Genomic DNA, 21,024 nt, shown 5'->3' with positions numbered 1-21,024 from the left:
GTTTGGCAGAATCCTCAATTATTTTGAAATATTATTTATTATTCATTATTTACAAAGGCGACTTCCTGGAAGTATTGTGAATATGATTTTGATTTCTTTGGAGTACAATATAAAAAAATCAGGCTTGAATATTAAGTTTGAATATTCAATCTTACATATTATATTGTAACATCAACATATGTATCACATATATTATTATCATCATATGGAGGAAATATTGAGTTTTAAGCTTATACATCTATGCTTAAATGCATTCATATAATACAAAATGTTTGATGTGATTTATAGCAATGCTTTAAGCTATAGCAATATGATTTAAGCTTGCTTTTTGGAATGTATTTGATTGTTTATTTATTTTCATTTGTTAAATAAATAAATTAAAGATTGATGTTGGAGATGGAGTAAAAGCATAGACGAATAAATAGTTCAAATCTTTCCTCTATAGTAAAAGTAAATCGGGATAATGTAATAAAACATTAGCAATTCCAAGTAATAAAACATTAGCAATTCTTAAGCCGCACTTACACCAAAGTTATCAACAAAATGTTAATAACTCAATCCTTATAGTTTCTATTAGATTGGACGGAACTTGACAAATACATATGTTCATCATGTGTATGATAAGTTATGTTCAATCTAATAGAATCTATAAGGATAAAGTTATTAACATTTTGTTAATAACTTTGGTGTAAACGCAGCTTTAGCATTTGTGAACATTTTCAAAACTATTTGCAAACCTTCAAAAGCATATCGTTGTGATGAGACAAAAATTAATCTCCAATATGGATGCAATCATATGCTGATAGTACGGTATTTAAAGAGATTAGCTACAGATCATTAATGTATTCAGAGTGTCGAAACTTATTAATGAACGTTTCATGCCTTGACAGCTCTCTATTGTCAACTAATTATGCTCTCGGCTCTTGACATAAACAGCATCAATAGCTCAAAAGCTCTTGCTCAATATTGATCATTCTATAGAGTGTATAGAAGTAAATAGAATTATTCATATTATACAATAGAGTATGGGTTATAGAGTTATTTGTGGGATTTATTTCTGAAGTGTTCTCAAATTTTGAAAGTATGGGTAATAATTCTGTATAATTTTATTTATAAAATAAATAATTCTGTAATTATTCTAAATTATAATTATTTAGATAATTATTCTGTAATTTTTGTCTCTATAATTCTGAAGTGTTTTCAAATTTTGAGTATGGGTTATAGAGTTATTTTTGGGATTTATTTGTGAAGTGTTTTCAAATTTTGTCAACAGGAAATTGCTGAGAAAACCTCTGAAAAGACTGATGTACAGACTATTTGTTGCGATGGAGATAAAATTACTGCGAAGCAGAAAATTACTAGGCCAAAAATGTGAGTATACAACAATATTTGAAACACCAGACTTTACTATTGTAATACTATTCAGAATCTAGATTAGCAATAGATATTTAATAATCTTAGATGGAATATTTTATTGGAAATTGACGTTCAACCAACTGCTAGAATAATATATGCTCTTATATGCTTTGTCTGTTTTTATGCTTGAAATTTTGTATAGTATATTTGACGATTGACCATACATTTTGTTTAATGTCTTATGTCAATAAAGAAATTTCTATTTCTATAACTGAATAATAATTATTTCAAATGTCCAATGATATATAAGTCTAAGAATAGTCTGCTCAAGTATCATTTTTGAAAATATAGATGAAGAAATTCCATTGGAATTTTGAGAAGGGATGTTGAATGTGATTGATTTCCATAAAAATGAAGAGATTATCTAAAATGTTGTTGTATTTTGACATTATAAACTCGTTCAATCCAAGGTATTCAAGATATTTTTGTATTAAGCATAGAGTAGGCTGATTTCAGTTCAAGATCTTCATTATTTTTTTGATTTTGGTTATGGTTATAAGTGCAGTTGAACTTCTGTATTTATATTAAATAAAAATACTAAGAAATTGTCAAAAACCACAGATTTATTGATACTTAGAAAGACCGGTTTCGGTTTGTTACACCATTGTCAATCTCTGATGAACTAAAAGTTTTTAGTCATTGTCAATCTGTGATTTTTGACAATTTCTTAGTATTTTTATTTAATATGAATAATTACCACAATATCAACTACACAAAATGGGGGAAAAAAGGTCTGTATTTATAGTTATATGTATGAATTTTGAAATTTTCATTTATTGTCGTTTTAATAGGGGACATAATTCCAATAAAGTATTTTAAAAGGGATAATTCAATGTGTAATTATAGAAAATTACAAGTACTTTTGTAAATATGTTAGATAAAACTCATCTAGTTTCGACATTTATGTCATTCTCAAGTATCCACTAAGGCTCAACTCACACTTAGGCGACTCAGGTCGAGAAGAGACTCGACTCTAGTCGAGAGCATGTGTTTTCAACTCTTGACAGTCGCGGAGATGAGAATCGACTGGTCTGAGTGTCACCATTTGGAAACATATGCTCTCGACTAGAGTCGAGTCTCTTCTCGACCTGAGTCGCGTAAGTGTTAGTTGAGCCCAAGACTGAGAAAATTGTAAATATTTATAGGAGGATCCTAGACGGTCAATATTATTGTATAAATAGTACCATAGAGAAACAATAGCGTGAGTAGATATCACATGGTATAGGACGTTTATGTCGCAACTTTTACTGTTATCTCAAGCCGATAGTTCATGCAATTCTTTTCCGTGAAGCTACGTGACACTGGTTGTCTCTCATATTGTGCCGTTCATACACTCTCACCCCAACAAAACAGTAAATAATCAAGAGTGATCGGCTTGAGATAACAGTAAAAGTTGCGACATAAACGCCCTATACCATGGGATATCTACTCACGCAATTGTTTCTCTATGATAGTACAGTACCTACTTACAAAATCAAGTCACAGTGTCACTGACTTCTTATTTCTAGTTGTGTGGCATGTTGTTATAAGTAGGTACTGATATTGTTAAACTGTGGTGTGGTGCAAAAACTACTAATGTCATTTTTTTCAAAAATGAGTTTAATACATCACTAATATCGATTATTTTCAGTTCCAGAAGTGCCAATGTCCTATCTCAAAGCAATAAAAAGTTATAAAATTTATACTACCAATGTCATGATTTAGTTATTCCGCTCTCAGAGTGCGAAAACTACCAATGAAGACATATGTTTTTAGATTGTCATTCATACTATGTGCCAGAACTACCAATGTTGACTTCTGCACTTCTAGCACTCGCATTTCCGTATCGAAATGCCGTAGTTCGAAAAAACAAGGTGAACTTTCAAGCTGATTTGTGAGAAAGTTTATATTTTGACATAGGTAGTTCTCGCACCAAGCCAATATAAATATAATGTCTAGAAACCGCTTCAGTGGTAATAGGTCCACACAAATTAATGAACTTTTATTTTTGTCTAATACACTTACTAAAATTCTGTGAAATTGTTTATTCTTCTCATTTGTGCTATCTCAATTGATCAGCCCAGCTCAAACTCAGTGAAACTTTTCATTTTTTCAGAAAACCTACTTTGATGCAGAAGGGTGCGGCAATCAAAGGGAATGGAAAATTGGAGATGACGACAAGTCCCTCTCTCTACCCTGAATCACTGCCTGCCTTCGATCACCCCAAGGAGGGGCTCAATAAGTGTCTCTCCCACATTGAGAATAATGACTGGTTTGTAGACTGTTGTTCTCACTCTAAGTAATTCTTTCTTACTTCATTTATGAAATTTCGAATTTTCTATTCTATTTCAAGAAATATACAGGGTGATTCACATAAAGTTTGACAATAGGTAACTTGTTAACCGTTCATTTTACAGAGAACTTCAAATGGGCAACTTCTCTTCTTTTATTGTGAAATTCTATGACATGTCATTTGGCCGCCATCTTCCAAAATGGAGGACAACTTTATTTTTCCAAATGGCAACCCCTTTTTATGATGATTTTGGATTCTACGTAAAATTTTAAGACATTTTTACTTTTGTAATTTTTTTGATAAACCCAACCGTTTACGAGCTGGAGGGTATTTTTGTATTCTTATCATGAAGCCAATAAATTCGTGTTTTTTCACTGTGTGTACTGGGCGAGGTGGACCTGTACACTGGCCAGCAAGATCCCCGACCTGAATCCTTTAGACCTTTATCCAGCTCGTAAACGGTTGGGTTTATCAAAAAAATTACAAGAGTGAAAATGTCTTGAAATTTTACGTAGAATCCAAAATCATCATAAAAAATAGGGGTTGCCATTTGAAAAAATAAAGTTGTCCTCCATTTTGGAAGATGGCGGCCAAATTTACAATTTAAAATGGCATGTCGTAAAATTTGACAAAAAAAGAAGGGAAGTTGCCCATTTAAAGTTCTCTGTAAAATGAACGGTTAACAAATTACCTATTGTTACACTTTAAGTGAATCACTCTGTATTATAGGTAAAATTCTAAACACATCCAATATAATTCATATTCATATATTATTATAATATGTAATATTATTATGTAGGTTATTCATCATAGTGTAATGAAATATTTCGTGTTCTTGGTTATAGACTGTTGTTCTCACGCTAAATAATTCTTATTCCATGTATGAAATTTGAATTTTCTATTCTTTTTCAAGAGATATATTTTGTTGGTAAAATTCTAAACACATCCAATATAATTCATATTCATATATTATTATAATATGTAATATTATTATGTGTAATGAAATATTTCCTGTTCAACCAAAAAACCAGGTCTTATACAGGAAATAAATACAGTAACAAACAATCGATTTCTTATTAGTTTGTGTCCCTCCCATATTGAGAATAATGACTGGTTCGTAGACTGTTAATAATTAATACTTATTACATATAAAATTTTGAATTTTCTATTCTATTTCAAGAAATCTATTTTGTTGATAAAATTCCTAACACATTCGATATAATATTCATATTCGATGCATATAAAAAACTTGTAAAATGTTTGAATTGTAAATGTGTAATTGAAGAATGTTAAAACACATAACCTAGCTATATTTGGATTGTTGTATAAGTTAGAATTGGAAACGAACAGGCTTATAAGCCTGTGGTACTTTTCTGTGAGTTGTGTTATTCTGAATGATTAAATAAATAAATAAATATCCATATGCTATTATAATATGTTATATTATTATGTATTCATCACAGTGTAATGAAATATTTCCTGTCCGACCAAAAAACAAGGTCTTATACAGGAAATAAATACAGTAAAAACAATCAATTTCTAATTAGTTTGTATCTTGTTTGTTTTATTGGAAATCAATCATTGTTTTCCCACAAAACATACCATATTTAGTTTACTTATTCAAAGTAGACAGTCTTTACTATTTTTGTTTCTAGATTTTACTGATGTAAACAAACGGTGAGGTAATACTACACAGAAGGGTCTCCCAACCTCTAAAAGGCATTCAAATATTATTTTTATTTTAGTCTTCAGCAAACTTTTGAAAAAAAGTTTAATGATTTGTTATAATTATTGTTGTTTGTCACCAGAAAACAAATGTTTTATTCTAATAGGAAAACAATTGAGCTTACTGATTCCAAAGTAGACAGTTTTTACTATTTTTGGTTCTAATGATTTTACTGATGTAAACAAACGGTGTACTACTCGGAAGGCTCTACCCATCAATAAAAGGCATACAAATATCATTATTTTCATTTTAATCTTTAGCAAACTATTATTTTCTCAAATGATCTGTTATATTGATGTTTTACCTCAGATGACGTCCCCGCCAATAAAAGCCATCCATCCAAATATCATTGATTTTCAATTTAATCTTATTGAATTATTATAACTTATTAAAAAAATATTTAATAAATATGTGAATATTTCCTATTTTAGTGTTAATAATGAGTTATTTTTTCTTCTATGTTTGGTCTTGAAGCATCTAAATTTAAAAATCTACTTTGCGAAGATAATTAAGAACTGAAAATTTTGTGAAGTGAACAACTACAAGACTTAACCTATTTTGGACTATGTGTAACCATAGAGAAACAATAGCATAAGTAGATATCCCATGGTATAGGGCGCAACTTTTACTGTTATCTCAAGCCGATTACTGTTGATTATTATAAAATTTTACTGTTTTGTTGGGGTGATAGTGTATGAACGGCACAATATGAGAGACTACCAGTGTCACACAGCTTCACGGAAAGAATTACATGAACTATCGGCTTGAGATAACAGTAAAAGTTGCGACATAAATGCCCTATACCATGGGATATCTACTTACGCTATTGTTTCTCTATGGTGTAACCTTATCTAAACTTGGGAGAGGAATAGCACAAGGTTACCTTCTTTTTTCTCTCCCTATCTTTTTTGATGATGTAAGTGTTGTATGAATCAATAAATCAATGTTTGTTGTTTGTTTGTAGGGAGATGCCCTATACCATGGGATATCTACTTATGCTATTGTTTCTCTATGGTGTAACCTTATCTAAATTTGGGAGAGGAATAGCATAAGGTTACCTTCTTTTTTCTCTCCCTATCATTTTTGATGATGTAAGTGTTGTATGAATCAATAAATCAATGTTTGTTGTTTGTTTGTAGGGAGATGACGATCCAAGGCATGCAGAGCATGATTCGCCTGGCGCGTCACCACCCTCACCTGTTGCTCGCGCACACGCATACACTGGCAGGCGCGCTCAGTCGCCACATTCGGAGTCTGCGCAGTCAGGTTGCGCGCGCATCCTGTCAGGCCACTGCACTCCTCTTCCCTCTTCTCGGCAAGCCGCTCGAAAATGTAATTAGCATTACATTTACATACATTTTTAAGAATATAAATAAAAATATAAATCTGCCTACCCTTTTTAAATCATTTAAATCATTACTTTCCTTGCCCTATTACCATAGGTAAGGAAAGTATTGCTTTCCGAAAAAAATTAAGGTACCCCAAGTTTTAAATTTCTATACGTTTCAAGGTCCCCTGAATCCAAAAAAGTGGTTTTTGGGTATTGGTCTGTATGTATGTGTGTGTGTGTGTGTGTGTGTGTGTGTGTGTGTGTGTGTATGAGTGTATGTGCGTCTGTGTACACAATATATCATCTCCCAATTAACGGAATGACTCGAAATTTGGAACGTAAGGTCCTTTCAATATAAGGATCCGACACGAACAATTTTGATCAAATGCGATTCAAGATGGCGGCTAAAATGGCGAAAATGTTGTCAAAAACAGGATTTTTCGCGATTTTCTCGAAAACGGCTCCAACGATTTCGATTAAAGTTATACCTGATATAGTCATCGATAAGCTCTATCAACTGTAAAAATTTCAGGAGCTCCGCCCCATCTATGCAAAGTTTGATTTTAGATTCTCAATTATCAGGCTTCAGATACAATTTAAACAAAAAAAATCGAGTGGAAAAGATTAAGTATGAGAATCTCTTCAACTAATGTTCAGTAACATTTTCACCTAAAATTGAAAATAATCACGAAATTTGAGAAAATGTGACTATCCAATCGCAAACTGTTGGCAACTGTTGATTCTATTAAATGATTCACTATGAAGAGATAGCAGACCTCGTATGTCTCCAACGTTATTGTCCTGTCACCAGCAGCTGGCTCAGATATCTGTTTATAAGTAGACTTGATATGCGCGAGAACACTAGCGTCAGGTGATCAATTTTCATAACGGCAAGGAAAGTTGTGTGAGTGCGCCACACCAGATTTTTCAGGAAACATGTCGTGACGAAAAATGGTACTCAGATTTATGTTCAAACGTAGTCCTAAAGAAAAAATACTATTTATAAGATTCCCTTTGTGCCTAGTCCATGTTGGCCCAGTTAGCTGGACAAGCCTGCAATTTGATCAATGAGCGGTAGCCAACGTTGGCAAACCACCCATCCACACACTAGCGCTGGTCGACATTGGCCATTATTGGGCCAACGTGTGGATCCGGATTACGGGGTTTTGGTCAGTCCTCAGTCGTTTATTCGGTTTAATGAGTCCTATATGTATTACCATAGTGAGATTCTCAATAATAAAGTAACATAAGCAGATGAATTATATGTAAAAATAGGCTACAATCTCTCCATATCAAGTTTAATCCATCAAGGCCCGCCGCAAAGTAGACCCACGCTAATCCACGAAAAGCAACCCACGCCGTGGGATGTTTTGTAAACCATTGCTATAGAATTATTCATAATCAATCAGCTGACAAGTGATAATTATTCATTGCATAATATATTGAACAGATATTGATTAGGACGAGGCCACATAAGCGTTTTTTCAAGCTTTTGGCGGATGATTTGGCAGGGCAGAAGGCTCTCCAATTGGCTTATGAATATGTCTGGAGAAGCCTAGCAATGGTTTACAAAACATCATCCCATGGCTACTCTAATTCACCCTGTAGAAGTTCACATAGCTTTATCCAATGTAGACTTATTATTATAACTATATTGTTTCTATTATTTAGCTTTATATCCAATGTAGACTTTAGTGAGGGTCACGTTATAATGGCAGTGTTTGATTAGCAAAGGTAGCCTATTGCTATCCTTTTCTATCATTCAACAAAGAGGATAGCGCTATCTCTTTCTCGATTTTCTCTGTTGCACAGATCGTCTTTTAACAATGTCGAATTAATCATTAATTAACAAAATATTTCATCTTAAATATGTACATTCATTATGAAATTATTGTAAAATGTAATTCCTTACTTAATAAAATATAATTGATTATTTTAAACAAGGATAAACAGTTAATATTACATCAATAAACCTGTAGCAGCTACCGTCTATAGGAGGTATTGACAAGACAGAGGATCGGCAACGTGTTGTTATTTATTTATTTATTCCATTGTCATTACAGATCATAATTATAATAAATATAATATGATTGAGAGAAGACAACAGGCATAGCCCAAAACTGTCTTCTCCCAAATTTTTACAAATACAAGTTTCAAAAAAGAATAAGGTTAAGATTTCACTTTGACTTCAAAAAGTCCAATTTCCACTTCAAAACTAAAGACTAAACTAAAAATTTTGATATTTAAAAACTGATTAAAAACAAAAATATTTCACTCAAATCTCTACAGATTGGAAATTTTTGAGTAATTTTGCAAAATTTTGAGCCAGAAAAGAAACACAACTTCACTATTAGCACAGCTTATCCTTCATCTATAATTCTCATCCTTCTTCTTGTTCTCCTATCTTTCTCCACTGCCATTATCAGTAGCTATTTCTTGAACATATCAAATTATCTAGTGAATAAATTAATTAAATTGAATTTGATTCAATGTTTATAGAATAATTGGGTCTATTCACCAACTCTTCTTTGAAAATAATATCCGTTCGTTATCTATAGCACTCTATATTGAAAAACTCACTATAATATACAGTATTCAGTAGGCATATGATTGATACATATTAAAATAAATATAAAACACTTATTGAAATGGGCTGCTTTTAAATTAATAAAACAAAATAAAACTTGTAGCACCCTTTATTGGTGCTACAAGTTTTATTTTGTTTTATTAAAATAAATATATATATCGATGATACCGATTCAATAAATTAAATATATATATTCAATAAAAACGAAATGTATTGTTTTGATTAGGAATTGGAAGACTTGGCTGGCTCGCTGTTCAACCGGACTGCTGATACGAACAAGTTCCTGAGGGGAGATTGCACGCATGCGCTGGACTGCATGGTGGAGCACATCAACCCCAACAAGAGTATTCCCGCCATCCTCTCCAAAGGAGCCAAGTCAGTTTCATTCATTATTTCTGTTTCATTTGTTAGTCTTATTCATTGTTTCTATTATTTCAATACAACTTTTGGTCTCAGCCGTTGATTAGAATCAAGCACAAAAATATACTTACTTACTGCGGTGGCCACTCGTATCCCAGTCGGTACTTAGCCTCATCAACTAAGTCTCTCCAAAAGTTTCGGTCACCCGCGTCCTCCTCTTTTAGGCCCATCCTCCTCAAATATTTCCGGACCTGGTCCAAAATATACAGATGGAAATAAATTGGATGTTGCATTTTTTCAATAGCTACGGTAAGTAATGAATAATTATTATTAAACGAAAATCCTAATTAAATGCTGTAAATCACCCCGAAGAATATTATATACATTTAATTCTCTTGACAATAAATACTCTCATGCAAGGGAAGCTTCCCTGTACGCATCGAGGAGTTGCTGCAGGCCCTAGAAACTCTCTTATAGTAAAAAACATCAATTTGTTTATAGAATTAGTTACATAATGTATCCAGTAATTATAACTAGGAAATGAATTATAAGGCTTTGAGAAACAAAAAATTGAGTTATACAACAAATAAAGAATAATATGAAGGCTATCAACAGAAAAAATTGTAAGTAAAATAACTTTTAGAATTTGAGAAATGTGATCTTTCACTGAACAACAAAAAGCATAGCTTCGACCGCCTCTGGAAGAAGACCGAATAGCCACTCTCTGATATAGAATATAATTATAGTATATTATCATAGAGAAACAATAGCGTAAGTAGATATCCCATGGTATAGGACGTTTATGTCGCAACTTTTACTGTTATCCCAAGCCGATAGTCCAAGTAGTTCTTTCCTGAGTAGCTGTGTGACGCTGGTAGTCTCTCATACTGTGCCGTTCATACACTCTCACCCCAACAAAACAGTAAAAATCTAAAATAATCGACTGTAATCGGCTTGAGATAACAGTAAAAGTTGCGACATAAACGGCTTATACCATGGGATATCTACTTACGCTATTGTTTCTCTATGATATTATTCCCCGGCTGACAAATAATTTTTGTATAGTAGCGCTCATCGAATTTTCATCTAGCTGTTTACCCTTTAGTCAATTTGCTACTGCAAATAGTAGCAGAAGTCTTCGGAGTGATTTACAGCATTTAAATGGTATTCTCGTTTTATAATAATTGTACAAAAATATACCATATATCCTCAGGGAGTCTGCCTATATACATTTTAATTTTGCCAATGTGTTTGTATATAGAATACAGTCACGGTCTCACAAGTTGATCCCTGAAACGATTCATTCCTTACACTGCATTAAGACGCTACTGTGTATAGCAATAACTTTTGTCGAATAAAAATACCAAGAAATTGTCAAAAACCACAGAAAATCTATGGTTTTCGACATTTTCTCAGTCTTTTTATTCAATATAAATAATTACCACAATCTCAACTTATCAACCACACAAAAAGTGAATAACTTTTGTGATTTGATCAACCAGCTGATTTTGTATCCAGCTCTTTGAGTCAACCAGCCAGCCATAATTTTGTCAATTTGTGAACACTTATAAGAATAACCAAAAGTGTTCTTCTTCTTCTACCAAGCACAGAAGTGATTAAATGGGAAACATAACTTCATCAATAAGTGATTACACCTCAAATGATCGTCCTTTGTAGTTAGAACGGCTTTTCATTTTATCATCAACAAATACTTTCAAAATCTTATTTAAAACTCTGCAGCTTCAGGGTTGTGTGGCAGAGAGGACCTTTAGTCCTAACTCCGCCCTAATAAAGGCGAATCAATCAATCAATCAGCTATTGTTATAAAACTATTTTTAATTAGACAATTTCTTATCAGTTAATTCATCAGCTACATATTACAACTACTACATATCGGTTGAATATTTCATTCAGGATGAGAACTGAAAAAATGAGTTTAATTGTTTATAATGAACGGATTACTTCAATCATGAAGATGTTCCATATAATCATGTGCTCTGCAAATTAGTCAATGATTGTTTATGGTACAGTAGGGAAGGCAGGTCTGGAATTGTACTTATGTAGCATCAAATTTTGATTCATTGTAGCCTATAATTCATATATTTTAGACAAGTTTGTTTTTTGGTCCTGCAAAATTATTTCTTTAATATGTGAATATTTCCTATTTTAGTGATAATAATGTAAAATATGACTTCTATGTTTGGTTTTGAAGCATCTAGATTTGAAAATCTACTTTGTAAAAATAATTAAGGACTGAACATTTTGTGAAATGAACAACTACAAGGCTTATCCTATTTCTGACTATGTGTAAAGTTATCCAAATTTGGGAGAGGAATAGCACAAGGTTACCTAATTTTTCTCTCCTTATCATTTTGATGATGTACTTGTTATATGAATCAATGAAGAATATAATTATCAAGTGTTCTGAAATTAGTCAAGGATTGTTTATGGTAGGGTAGGCAGGTCTGGAATTGTACTTATATGTAGCATAATTTTGATTCATATATTGTAGCCTATATTAATTCATATATTTTAGACTCTACATTATCGACTAATGATGAAATTACATTTATGTATTAGCTTGTTCTTGTGAATCGTTGTTTGTATTGTGTTTGTTTGAACGTTGTGCTGATTTTTCGAATGAATTTGTGCAGGCATCAAAATGCAGTTGTGAGAACAGTTGCGTCTAGACTGCTTGCTGGTCTTTGCGCCAAACTGGGAGCTGAGCGGGTGCTTTCCTTGCCAAAGCAGATACGAGACTCGATTCTCAACACTGGAGCCAAACTGCTAACGGAGGGCAGCTTAGAAACAAGGTTTGTAACCGAACTGTTCATCAAGAATCAGAGTTTGAAGTTTCTGTAGGGTAGTAGGTCTGAAGATTTTTCAATGACAGACAAATTATGGTCACTTTTTGAGTTTCAATGCATTCGTAGATTATCGTAACTTGCTATTTTTTCAATCTCTAGAAGTATTGATTCTTCTTCTTCTTCTTCTTCTTCTTCTTCTTCTTCTTCTTCTTCTTCTTCTTCTTCTTCTTCTTCTTCTTCTTCTCTTCTTCTTCTTCTTCTTCTTCTTCTTCTTCTTCTTCTTCTTCTTCTTCTTTCTTCTTCTTCTTCTTCATCATCATCATCATCATCATCATCATCATCATCATCATCATCATCATCATCATCATCATCATATTTTTATTGAAGTCGACCGTACGGTAACTGAGAACCTTTTTATTTCTCAATAATATCAATTATAACTGCCAGTAATATTACCGTACTCAATTTTAATAATAAATTATTATTTCCTTTATGATTTCACATTGCTGTCAAGAGAATATCATTTATCATTTCTACATAACCTCTAGACCGTGTATTCCAAAAAATTAAGGTTTAAAGCAGTTTTGGGCAAATGCCTGTTGTTTTTACCTGCATTGTATCTATTGTCTATGAATAAATGAATATAATGATTGAGCCCATTTTGATGGTTGAAACCAATTTTGAGCCCATTGAAACAAAGTCATTACACACAGGTAGGTCCAATATTACAGTGTTATTTTTAATAATTTCTACTCTAGTGAGGTCCACGTTATAATGGCAGTGGAGAAAGATAGGAGAACAACGTTGCCGATCCTCTGCCTTGTCAATGCCTTCTATAGACGGTAACTGATACAGGTTTATTGATGTAATATTAACTGTTCATTCTTGTTTAAAATAATCAATCATATATTTTTAAGCAAGAAATAATAATTTCATAATTAAGATGAAATATTTGGTTAACTAATTATAAATTCTACAGTGTTTAAAGACGATCTGGCAACGAGCGAGAAAAAGATAGCGCTATAGCGATGAGCTATCCGCATTGTTGAATGATAGACAACGATAGTAATACCATTGCTAATCAAATACTGCCATTGTAATGTGGATCTCACTATATTAACTAGTTTAAAATAATCAATTATATTTTATTAAGCAAGAAATAACTTAATTATATTTTCAAATAATTTCATAATTAAGATGAAATATTTAATTAATTATTAATTCTACATTGTTGAAAGACGATCTGGCAACAGAGCAAAGCGAGAAAGTGATAGCGCTATCCGCTTTGTTGAATGATAGACTAGGATAGCAATACCATTGCTAATCAAACACTGCCATTATAATGTGATCTCACTATAGTTTACATTGGATAAAGCTCTGTGAACTTCAACAGGGTGAGTTACAGTATGATGCTTTGATGCTTGATGTTACAGCTTTGATGCTTTTATACAGCCATTGTATTATTTGTAATTTGAAAGGCTTTGTTTAATGTCACAAATGTATGTGAACTGAAATAGCAGCGTGAATAAGTAAATATAGTATAAATACGGTATGTAAATAAAGTAAATAAATTAATACACTAAATAAGCAAGAGTAAATACAGTATTTTGATTTCATAGCTTATAGTATATATTTCACAGCTTTTGAGTATAGCTTATAGTGGGGCTCACGTTATAATGGCAGTTGAGAAAGATAGGAGTACATCGTTGCCAATTTTATTCTCTACCTTCTATGGAGAGTACCGTAGCTGATATTGGTATATCTGATTTAATATTATGTTTGTTCTCCTTCAAAATAATTAATTATATTCTATTCATCAAGAAAATATATTTTTCAATGATTGAACGATAAATGTTTAAATATAGATTTAATATCAATTACCTACTTCTACATTGTTGAAACACGTTATAGAGCTAGAGAAAAGGATAGCGCTATCTGCTTTGTCGAATGATAGACAAGGATATCCACGCCAATTTCAATCAAATATTGCCATTATAACTTTCTAAAGTTTACATTGGACAAAGCTCTGCGAACTGAAATCTCAGGGTGAATGAGAATGAAACAATAAATTTAGCTTTGATGCTTTAATCAAATTATGATTTATAGATTGAATTATTAAATTATTCAATGAAATTCTTGTAATTTGAAGGCTACTATAGTGAGGTCCACGTTATTGTGGCAGTGGAGAAAGATAGGAGAACAACGTTGCCGATCCTCTGTCTTGTCAATGCCTTTCTATAGACGGTAGCTGATACAGGTTTATTGATGTAATATTAACTGTTCATTCTCGTTTAAAATAATCAATCATATTTTATTAAGCAAGAAATTATATTTCTCAATAATTTCATAATGAATTTTCATAATTAAGATGAAATATTTTGTTGATTCTACATTGTTAAAAGACGATCTGGCAACAGAGCAAAGCGAGAAAGAGATAGCGCTATCCGCTTTGTTAAATGTTAGACAAGGATAGCAATACCATTGCCAATCAAACACTGCCATTATAACGTGGACCTCACTATAGTTCACATATCACATTGGACGTTATAATGGCAGTGTTTGATTAGCAATGGTATTGCTATCCTTGTCTATCATTTAACAAATCTGATAGCGCCATCTCTTTCTCGCTTTGCTCTGTTGCCAGATTGTCTTTGAACAATGTAAAATTAATAATTAATTGACAAAATATTTCATTTCAGTTATGAAATTATTGAAAGATATAATCTCTTGCTTGATAGAATATAATTGATTATTTTAAACGAGAATGAACAGTTAATAATATATCAATAAACCTGTATCAGCTACAGCTATAGAAGGCATCGACAAGACAGAGGATCGGCAACGTTGTTCTCCTATATCTCTCCACTGCCATTATAACGTGGACCTCACTATAGTACAACGTTAGTAGACAGAAGGTTGATCACTCACAGGTGTAAGATTCGAAGTGGTGGGGGGAATGCCAGCGTGACGTCACGTGTAGTAAAAAAGTGAGAGTAACCACACTGAGCATACAGTTTATTCACTGTATCTTCAAATATATCGTCGTTTAATCTCCTCAAGATTGACCTAGAACTTGAAAATTCTCCATACTTATAGCGAATTAATCGCCGATTCTAATGATGTTGTTTAATATTTCAAGTTCATTCAACTTGTATGAATAAAATGAATTTGAAAGTTTTTCAAGAATCTAAACACGTGACACGAAAAAGTTAATAAGCTGGAAAAGCGTTAGTAGACAACGTTATACTATTATAATTTCAGTTTAACCCATAAAAAATCTTGATAAACCAATGCATTGCAATAAAACAATAAACCGATCCCGATAAATCCAATGAATTTCATTCATATAAATGCACTGAACACATGCTGGTATCGAGCACATGTTCTACGAGAATCAAAATATCTCATCCCCGAAATTCACAAGCTGATGTATAGCCAAACTACAGAATATAAACATGACCCAGAAGATAAAGAAACCTTGAGGGTTTGAAAGGGAAGGTTAGTAGGTGGGTTTTTTGCTTTTATATTGCAAAATGCTTGTATTATTCAATTTGTTTTGATAATTATTATAAAGCAGAAACAGAAAGCTTGCATGTCAGAAAATGTTTGTGTTATATAATTTGACTATAGGTCACCGTATGATTTTCAAGAATGCGATATTCTGCCTACTCTGTACTACAGCCTACGTCACGGCTGCAGTTCCCCCACTCCAATTGCATTTCAACTAAAATACTATAGATGAGTGACCAACCTTCTGTCTACTAACTTTGACTATAGTACATATCACAAGCTCTGTTGTGATCTGTAATAACAGGAGTAAAGTAAGTAGCCTACAACTTTATATTGCTTGCTTTCATACAGTGAGTATCAAATTATAGTTTGAGAAATAATTTGAGTAAAGTCTAGTCTGTTGCTGCGCTCTGATGACGCATCATACTATTATTAATGAATGTAAAAATTGTGTGGGTTGCAGGAAACACGCGAAAGAGCTATTCAGCATTTTATCGGCTGATGCGCGTTTGCCTCAGATAATGGCCGACGTGGTCCCCAACAACCTGATGAGGAACATTAGTAAAACGCTCAACAAACTACACTGCAACAACAGCTAATCTACACTCACTGCTCGTCGAGGAGTCACTTTGAACCGTCAGCTTTAATCGAAAGGAAAGCAATGGTGCTATTTTCAAGGATTACTGACAGTATCAATCTTTAATGCGAAGTGCGGTTCACTTTCAACCGTCAGCTGTGATTGGATTGAAAGCAACGATGTTATCTTTAAAGAATTTTGTCAGCTTGAAATGCATATATCTCACTATTATCATTGAGGCACTATCGAACGAAAATAGTTGTTTGTGCAACTAGTGCGCAAAGTGACAGTTTGCTGCACTGAAAGAAACGTTTACGCCCGAGCCGTAGGCGAGGGCGGAATGGTTTCTTGAGTGCAGCAGAGGAACTTTGCGCACGTATTTCACATTAAGTTTTTCCTACAGTTACCATTGAATATGAAAAGTGGGTAATTATGGGTAAAATTGCCTGAATTCCATCAAATGTTTTTCTGTGTAATTTTATTATTGATAAAAACCTTAATCCTAAAATCCTCGTTGTCCTTGGTTATAATATATAATGAATAATAATTAGCGCGTTGTGCTTCGTTGCACCTCTGCTCACTATAGCAGCCACAGCAGTCACTGTTACCAACTTCATTTTGATTTTGCTGCACTGTTGCTCCATATAACCTACTAAGTATTTTGCGTTGCCATGTTGCAAATCTGGAGTGCAGAAATATTTTTTCGCCCCACTTGGATGTAATGAGCTGGTTTACGTGCGTCATATGGAGGCCGAAAGTGATTGTTTTCTGACCAGGCCGGTAAAATTTTTACGGCCCTAGGGCTGTAAAATAACCTTGAAGTCAGCTGATTCTGATTTGATGTGAACGTGTTTACAAAATAGTTTATGAAACGGAATCAGTTTATGCTTCTAGAATTGAATAAAGTTTTTGCAATAAGATACTATCATTTTATTTGGATGAATGAAATACAAATGAGATATTATAAACTATTCAAATTCAATGTTCAGAGTATAATAGAATCTAACCTCAAACCTCCTAGTAAAGCGTTTATCACGGAACATGGTGGATAAACGGAATCATTTTATGCTTCTAGAATTCAATAAAGTATTCTGTAATAATATACTATCATTCTATTTAAATGAATAAAATACAGATAAGATATATATTATAAACTATTCAAATAATTCGATTTTCATAGAAGGATAGAACTTCTAACCTAAACTTCCATTGACATTCAGATCACATCAGATTGGCCGAATTTCAAGTGTGCTAAAACAGCTGATCAAAAACTTTTTCAAGTGTGATAAACCAGCTGATCAAAAACTTTTTCAAGTGTGATAAACCAGCTGATCAAAAACTTTTCATTATTTGTGTTTATCATTTAATAATTAAAACATTTATAATAATATCATCTTATTGTCATTTGGAAGAATAAAAAGTATAAACTCAACCTCTTACATAATTGAACATAATCTTTTAGGTTATTTAGACAAATCAGAATAAAAAATAAAAATACTTGGACAATTTCTTGATATTCAGATTTGCTAGAGCTATGACCTTCCACTTTTGCTTTCGGAAGGGCTTATAATAGACAATGAGAATAATTATTATTCTCATATATATATATTGTTTATTTTTCTGTGTGGCGAAAAATTACGTTCTCACCATGGGCAAAAATGTTTTTCCGGCTCTCAATCTTTTCTAGTCCTCGGCCTACGGCCTCGGACTTGAAAACCGATTTCGAGCCAGAAAAGTCTCATTTTCGGCCCTAGGTGCGAAATATACTATTCCCGCACTAGAGCGGAAAAGTGATTCTTTGCGTTCTGTAATCAGTGCAGCAATGGCCACTTTTCAACGTAACTGTAGGAAAACTACATAGTATGTGATATTGTTACCAGATTTATTATTTTTGTCGTCTATGAAACCTGTCAAGCTATGTAATAATGCAGCGTAATATTCAGAATTTCATTTCTAGTCCAGTACTAATAATGCAGCGGAAAATTGAGAATTTCATTCCCAGTCCACGGTAATGGACAATCGATGGAAATGCACAAAATTGATGGATCTATTTTCTTGTAAATATGGCAATCTAGCGTGTGGATGAGGTCACAGATATTTCGCTCCAAATTCGAATTGCGATTGGGCTCTCACTTTATTGAGCCTGTTATTTGAAAGTGATTTCTTTTTTCAATATTCCACAGTATTAAAATTGAAATAGAGAACTAGGTAAATGGAAATTTAAGTCTCAGTGCCGGTTGCACAAAGGCCTGTTGAATTTTAATTGTGATTAAATTCAACGATAGAACGAATCAGAGAAGTCTTCTTTGATTGGTTCTCGTGGCATTTAATCATGATTAAAATTAAACAGGCTTTTATGCATCCGGTACTCAGTATTGAATTGAATGAAATTTTATTTTATTGATTACCAGAGCACAGCCATATATTTGGTGGTAGGCTAGAGATGGCTGAGCTCTGGAGATGATAAAATTTAATGTCAACTCATTAAGAATACTGTATCAGAATAAAGAAGATGGCATTTTGGCGTTGAAACATGTTTGTAATACTACAATGAATGAGTGAAATTTTTGACAATTCAGTGTTTTCATAATATGGATATCAAAAAACATCTCACCAGCAACAATATTTGAAGAGAATAAAGAACTTGTGAGATGATAATACTATATAGGCACGAGCAATTTATAAAAAATTGAGTATGAAATTGCTCTGAAAAGTAGGCTACAGGCCTACGGTATGATGCCTGTTACTCAATGATTCTAAATCTAAATTTTCTTGTCTAATTTTCTTGTAAATTCGTTTGAGAAGGATCAAGTTTCTGATGCTAAATCTTTCTACGGTACTAAAGTTGATTTATAATGATGTTTATGATTCTAAATCTTTTCTACTAAATTCTTTTTAGAAGGATCAAGTTTCTGATGCTTTCAAAGTCGTTATTAAATCAAATTAGTGATTGAAAAGAGCAATCCATTATTGCCCTCTCATATTTTCTGTACTCGCAGGCCCCGTTTCTGGGACACTTATTAAACCTAGTTTTAGTGGTCCATTAGATTTGATACTTGTCCTAGAAACTTAGAAGTTTGATAAATTTAATTCTTGAAGATCGAATTATAAAATTTGTTATATTTCAAGATGTTTTTAACCTGATAGCAGGATAAATAAAAGCACATTCATTTAATAATTTCCCCATTTTTACTGTCCTAGTTATTTTTCAACTGAGATAGACTGTACTATCTATCCTAATGCAAAATCAAATATCAATATTGAGCGTTTGTAAAATAAATGTGAGTAAATAAATAATCCTATTCAAACTAGAAATAAGCTATTCTGTAGTAAAATTTGTGAATCATGAAACGCTTTTATTGTACATTATTTGTAATGCCTTAGATTTATATACCACAATGTTGATTGAATAGAAGAAATAACTATTGATGTCGTTATTTTATTATTTTGGAAATAAATGGAAAATTGTTTGTATAAACTGGTTGGTTTCAATTCTGGAGGTGGCCTATTACAATCTAAAAAATCTGGTGTGGTACAATCACTTAAAATATCAAAATTGAACATTTTTAGTTTAGTCATTAGTTTTGAAGTGTAAATTGGACTTTTTAAAGTGAAAAGTGGAATCTAACCTCATTCTTTTTTGAAACTTTTATTTGTAAAAATTCGGGAGAAGACAGTTTTGGGCTATGCCTGTTGTCTTCTACCAAACATATTTCAATTATGATTTGTAATTTATTGTGAATAGAATAAATAAATAAACTTTCCTTGCTCATTGAACTGTAAAGCCTCATTAACGAGAATAATATTTAGGGGAATAACTTAATGATGATTGGCGGCTACACATTTAAAACTATATAATATGATCAAACTATTGTTCAAATTGTTTCAGAGTAAATTTTCCTTTGTGTATATTTATTGTAAAATTTTATGATTTTTAAAAAGTCGTCAAAACAGCTGTTCTACAGGTAAAATATCTCGAATATGACACATTGTGTTCTTTCGAATAAACTGCTCTACCTATCTACCCCATGCACGAGGAAGTTACATTTCTCAAGAATGGGGTGGACCACTACCTCCGTAAACAAAGCCATAATGCATTCATGTGACGTCAGCACAGGTAGGGCTCCCACACCGATAAAAACACTAGCTGATATAGATCAGCTGAAATCAACGAATTTTGATTGGTGTAGGAGCCCTACCTGTGCTGTATGACGGCACACGAATGCACTACGGCTTTGTTTACGGAGGTAGTGGGTGGACCTCCTGTTAGTTTCCCAGGAAGGAGACTCATGCCAGTTGATAGAGCTGATAAATAACTGGGTACAGGGTATGAATTTGAAAAAAATCAGTCTAGTCATTTTCGAGAAAATCTTGATAGAAATTTAACAAAATCCATTTTTCTCAAGAATATTACAGAGCTCCTGCAATTTTCCCAGAAA

General features: G+C 32.7%; 1 protein-coding gene across 4 annotated transcripts in view; it reads left to right on the top strand.

Annotated features, from left to right (window-relative positions):
• The window catches only part of LOC111060470, a 131,790-nt gene extending 114,821 nt beyond the window's left edge, over positions 1–16,969 (top strand). For all 4 annotated transcript variants that reach the window (XM_039429166.1, XM_039429165.1, XM_039429167.1 and 1 more), the window contains exons 15-20: positions 1,274–1,371; positions 3,512–3,667; positions 6,554–6,746; positions 9,558–9,706; positions 12,346–12,504; positions 16,472–16,969. In XM_039429166.1, coding sequence (XP_039285100.1) covers positions 1,274–1,371; positions 3,512–3,667; positions 6,554–6,746; positions 9,558–9,706; positions 12,346–12,504; positions 16,472–16,607 — 891 coding nt within the window. In that variant the 3' untranslated portion in view covers positions 16,608–16,969. The remainder of the gene's footprint in view (positions 1–1,273; positions 1,372–3,511; positions 3,668–6,553; positions 6,747–9,557; positions 9,707–12,345; positions 12,505–16,471) is intronic.
• The last annotated feature ends 4,055 nt before the right edge of the window (positions 16,970–21,024 follow it).

Source organism: Nilaparvata lugens, chromosome 5, assembly GCF_014356525.2.
Source record: "Nilaparvata lugens isolate BPH chromosome 5, ASM1435652v1, whole genome shotgun sequence".
NCBI classification, from domain to species: domain Eukaryota; kingdom Metazoa; phylum Arthropoda; class Insecta; order Hemiptera; family Delphacidae; genus Nilaparvata; species Nilaparvata lugens.
This window is presented reverse-complemented; position numbering and strand designations above follow the sequence as displayed.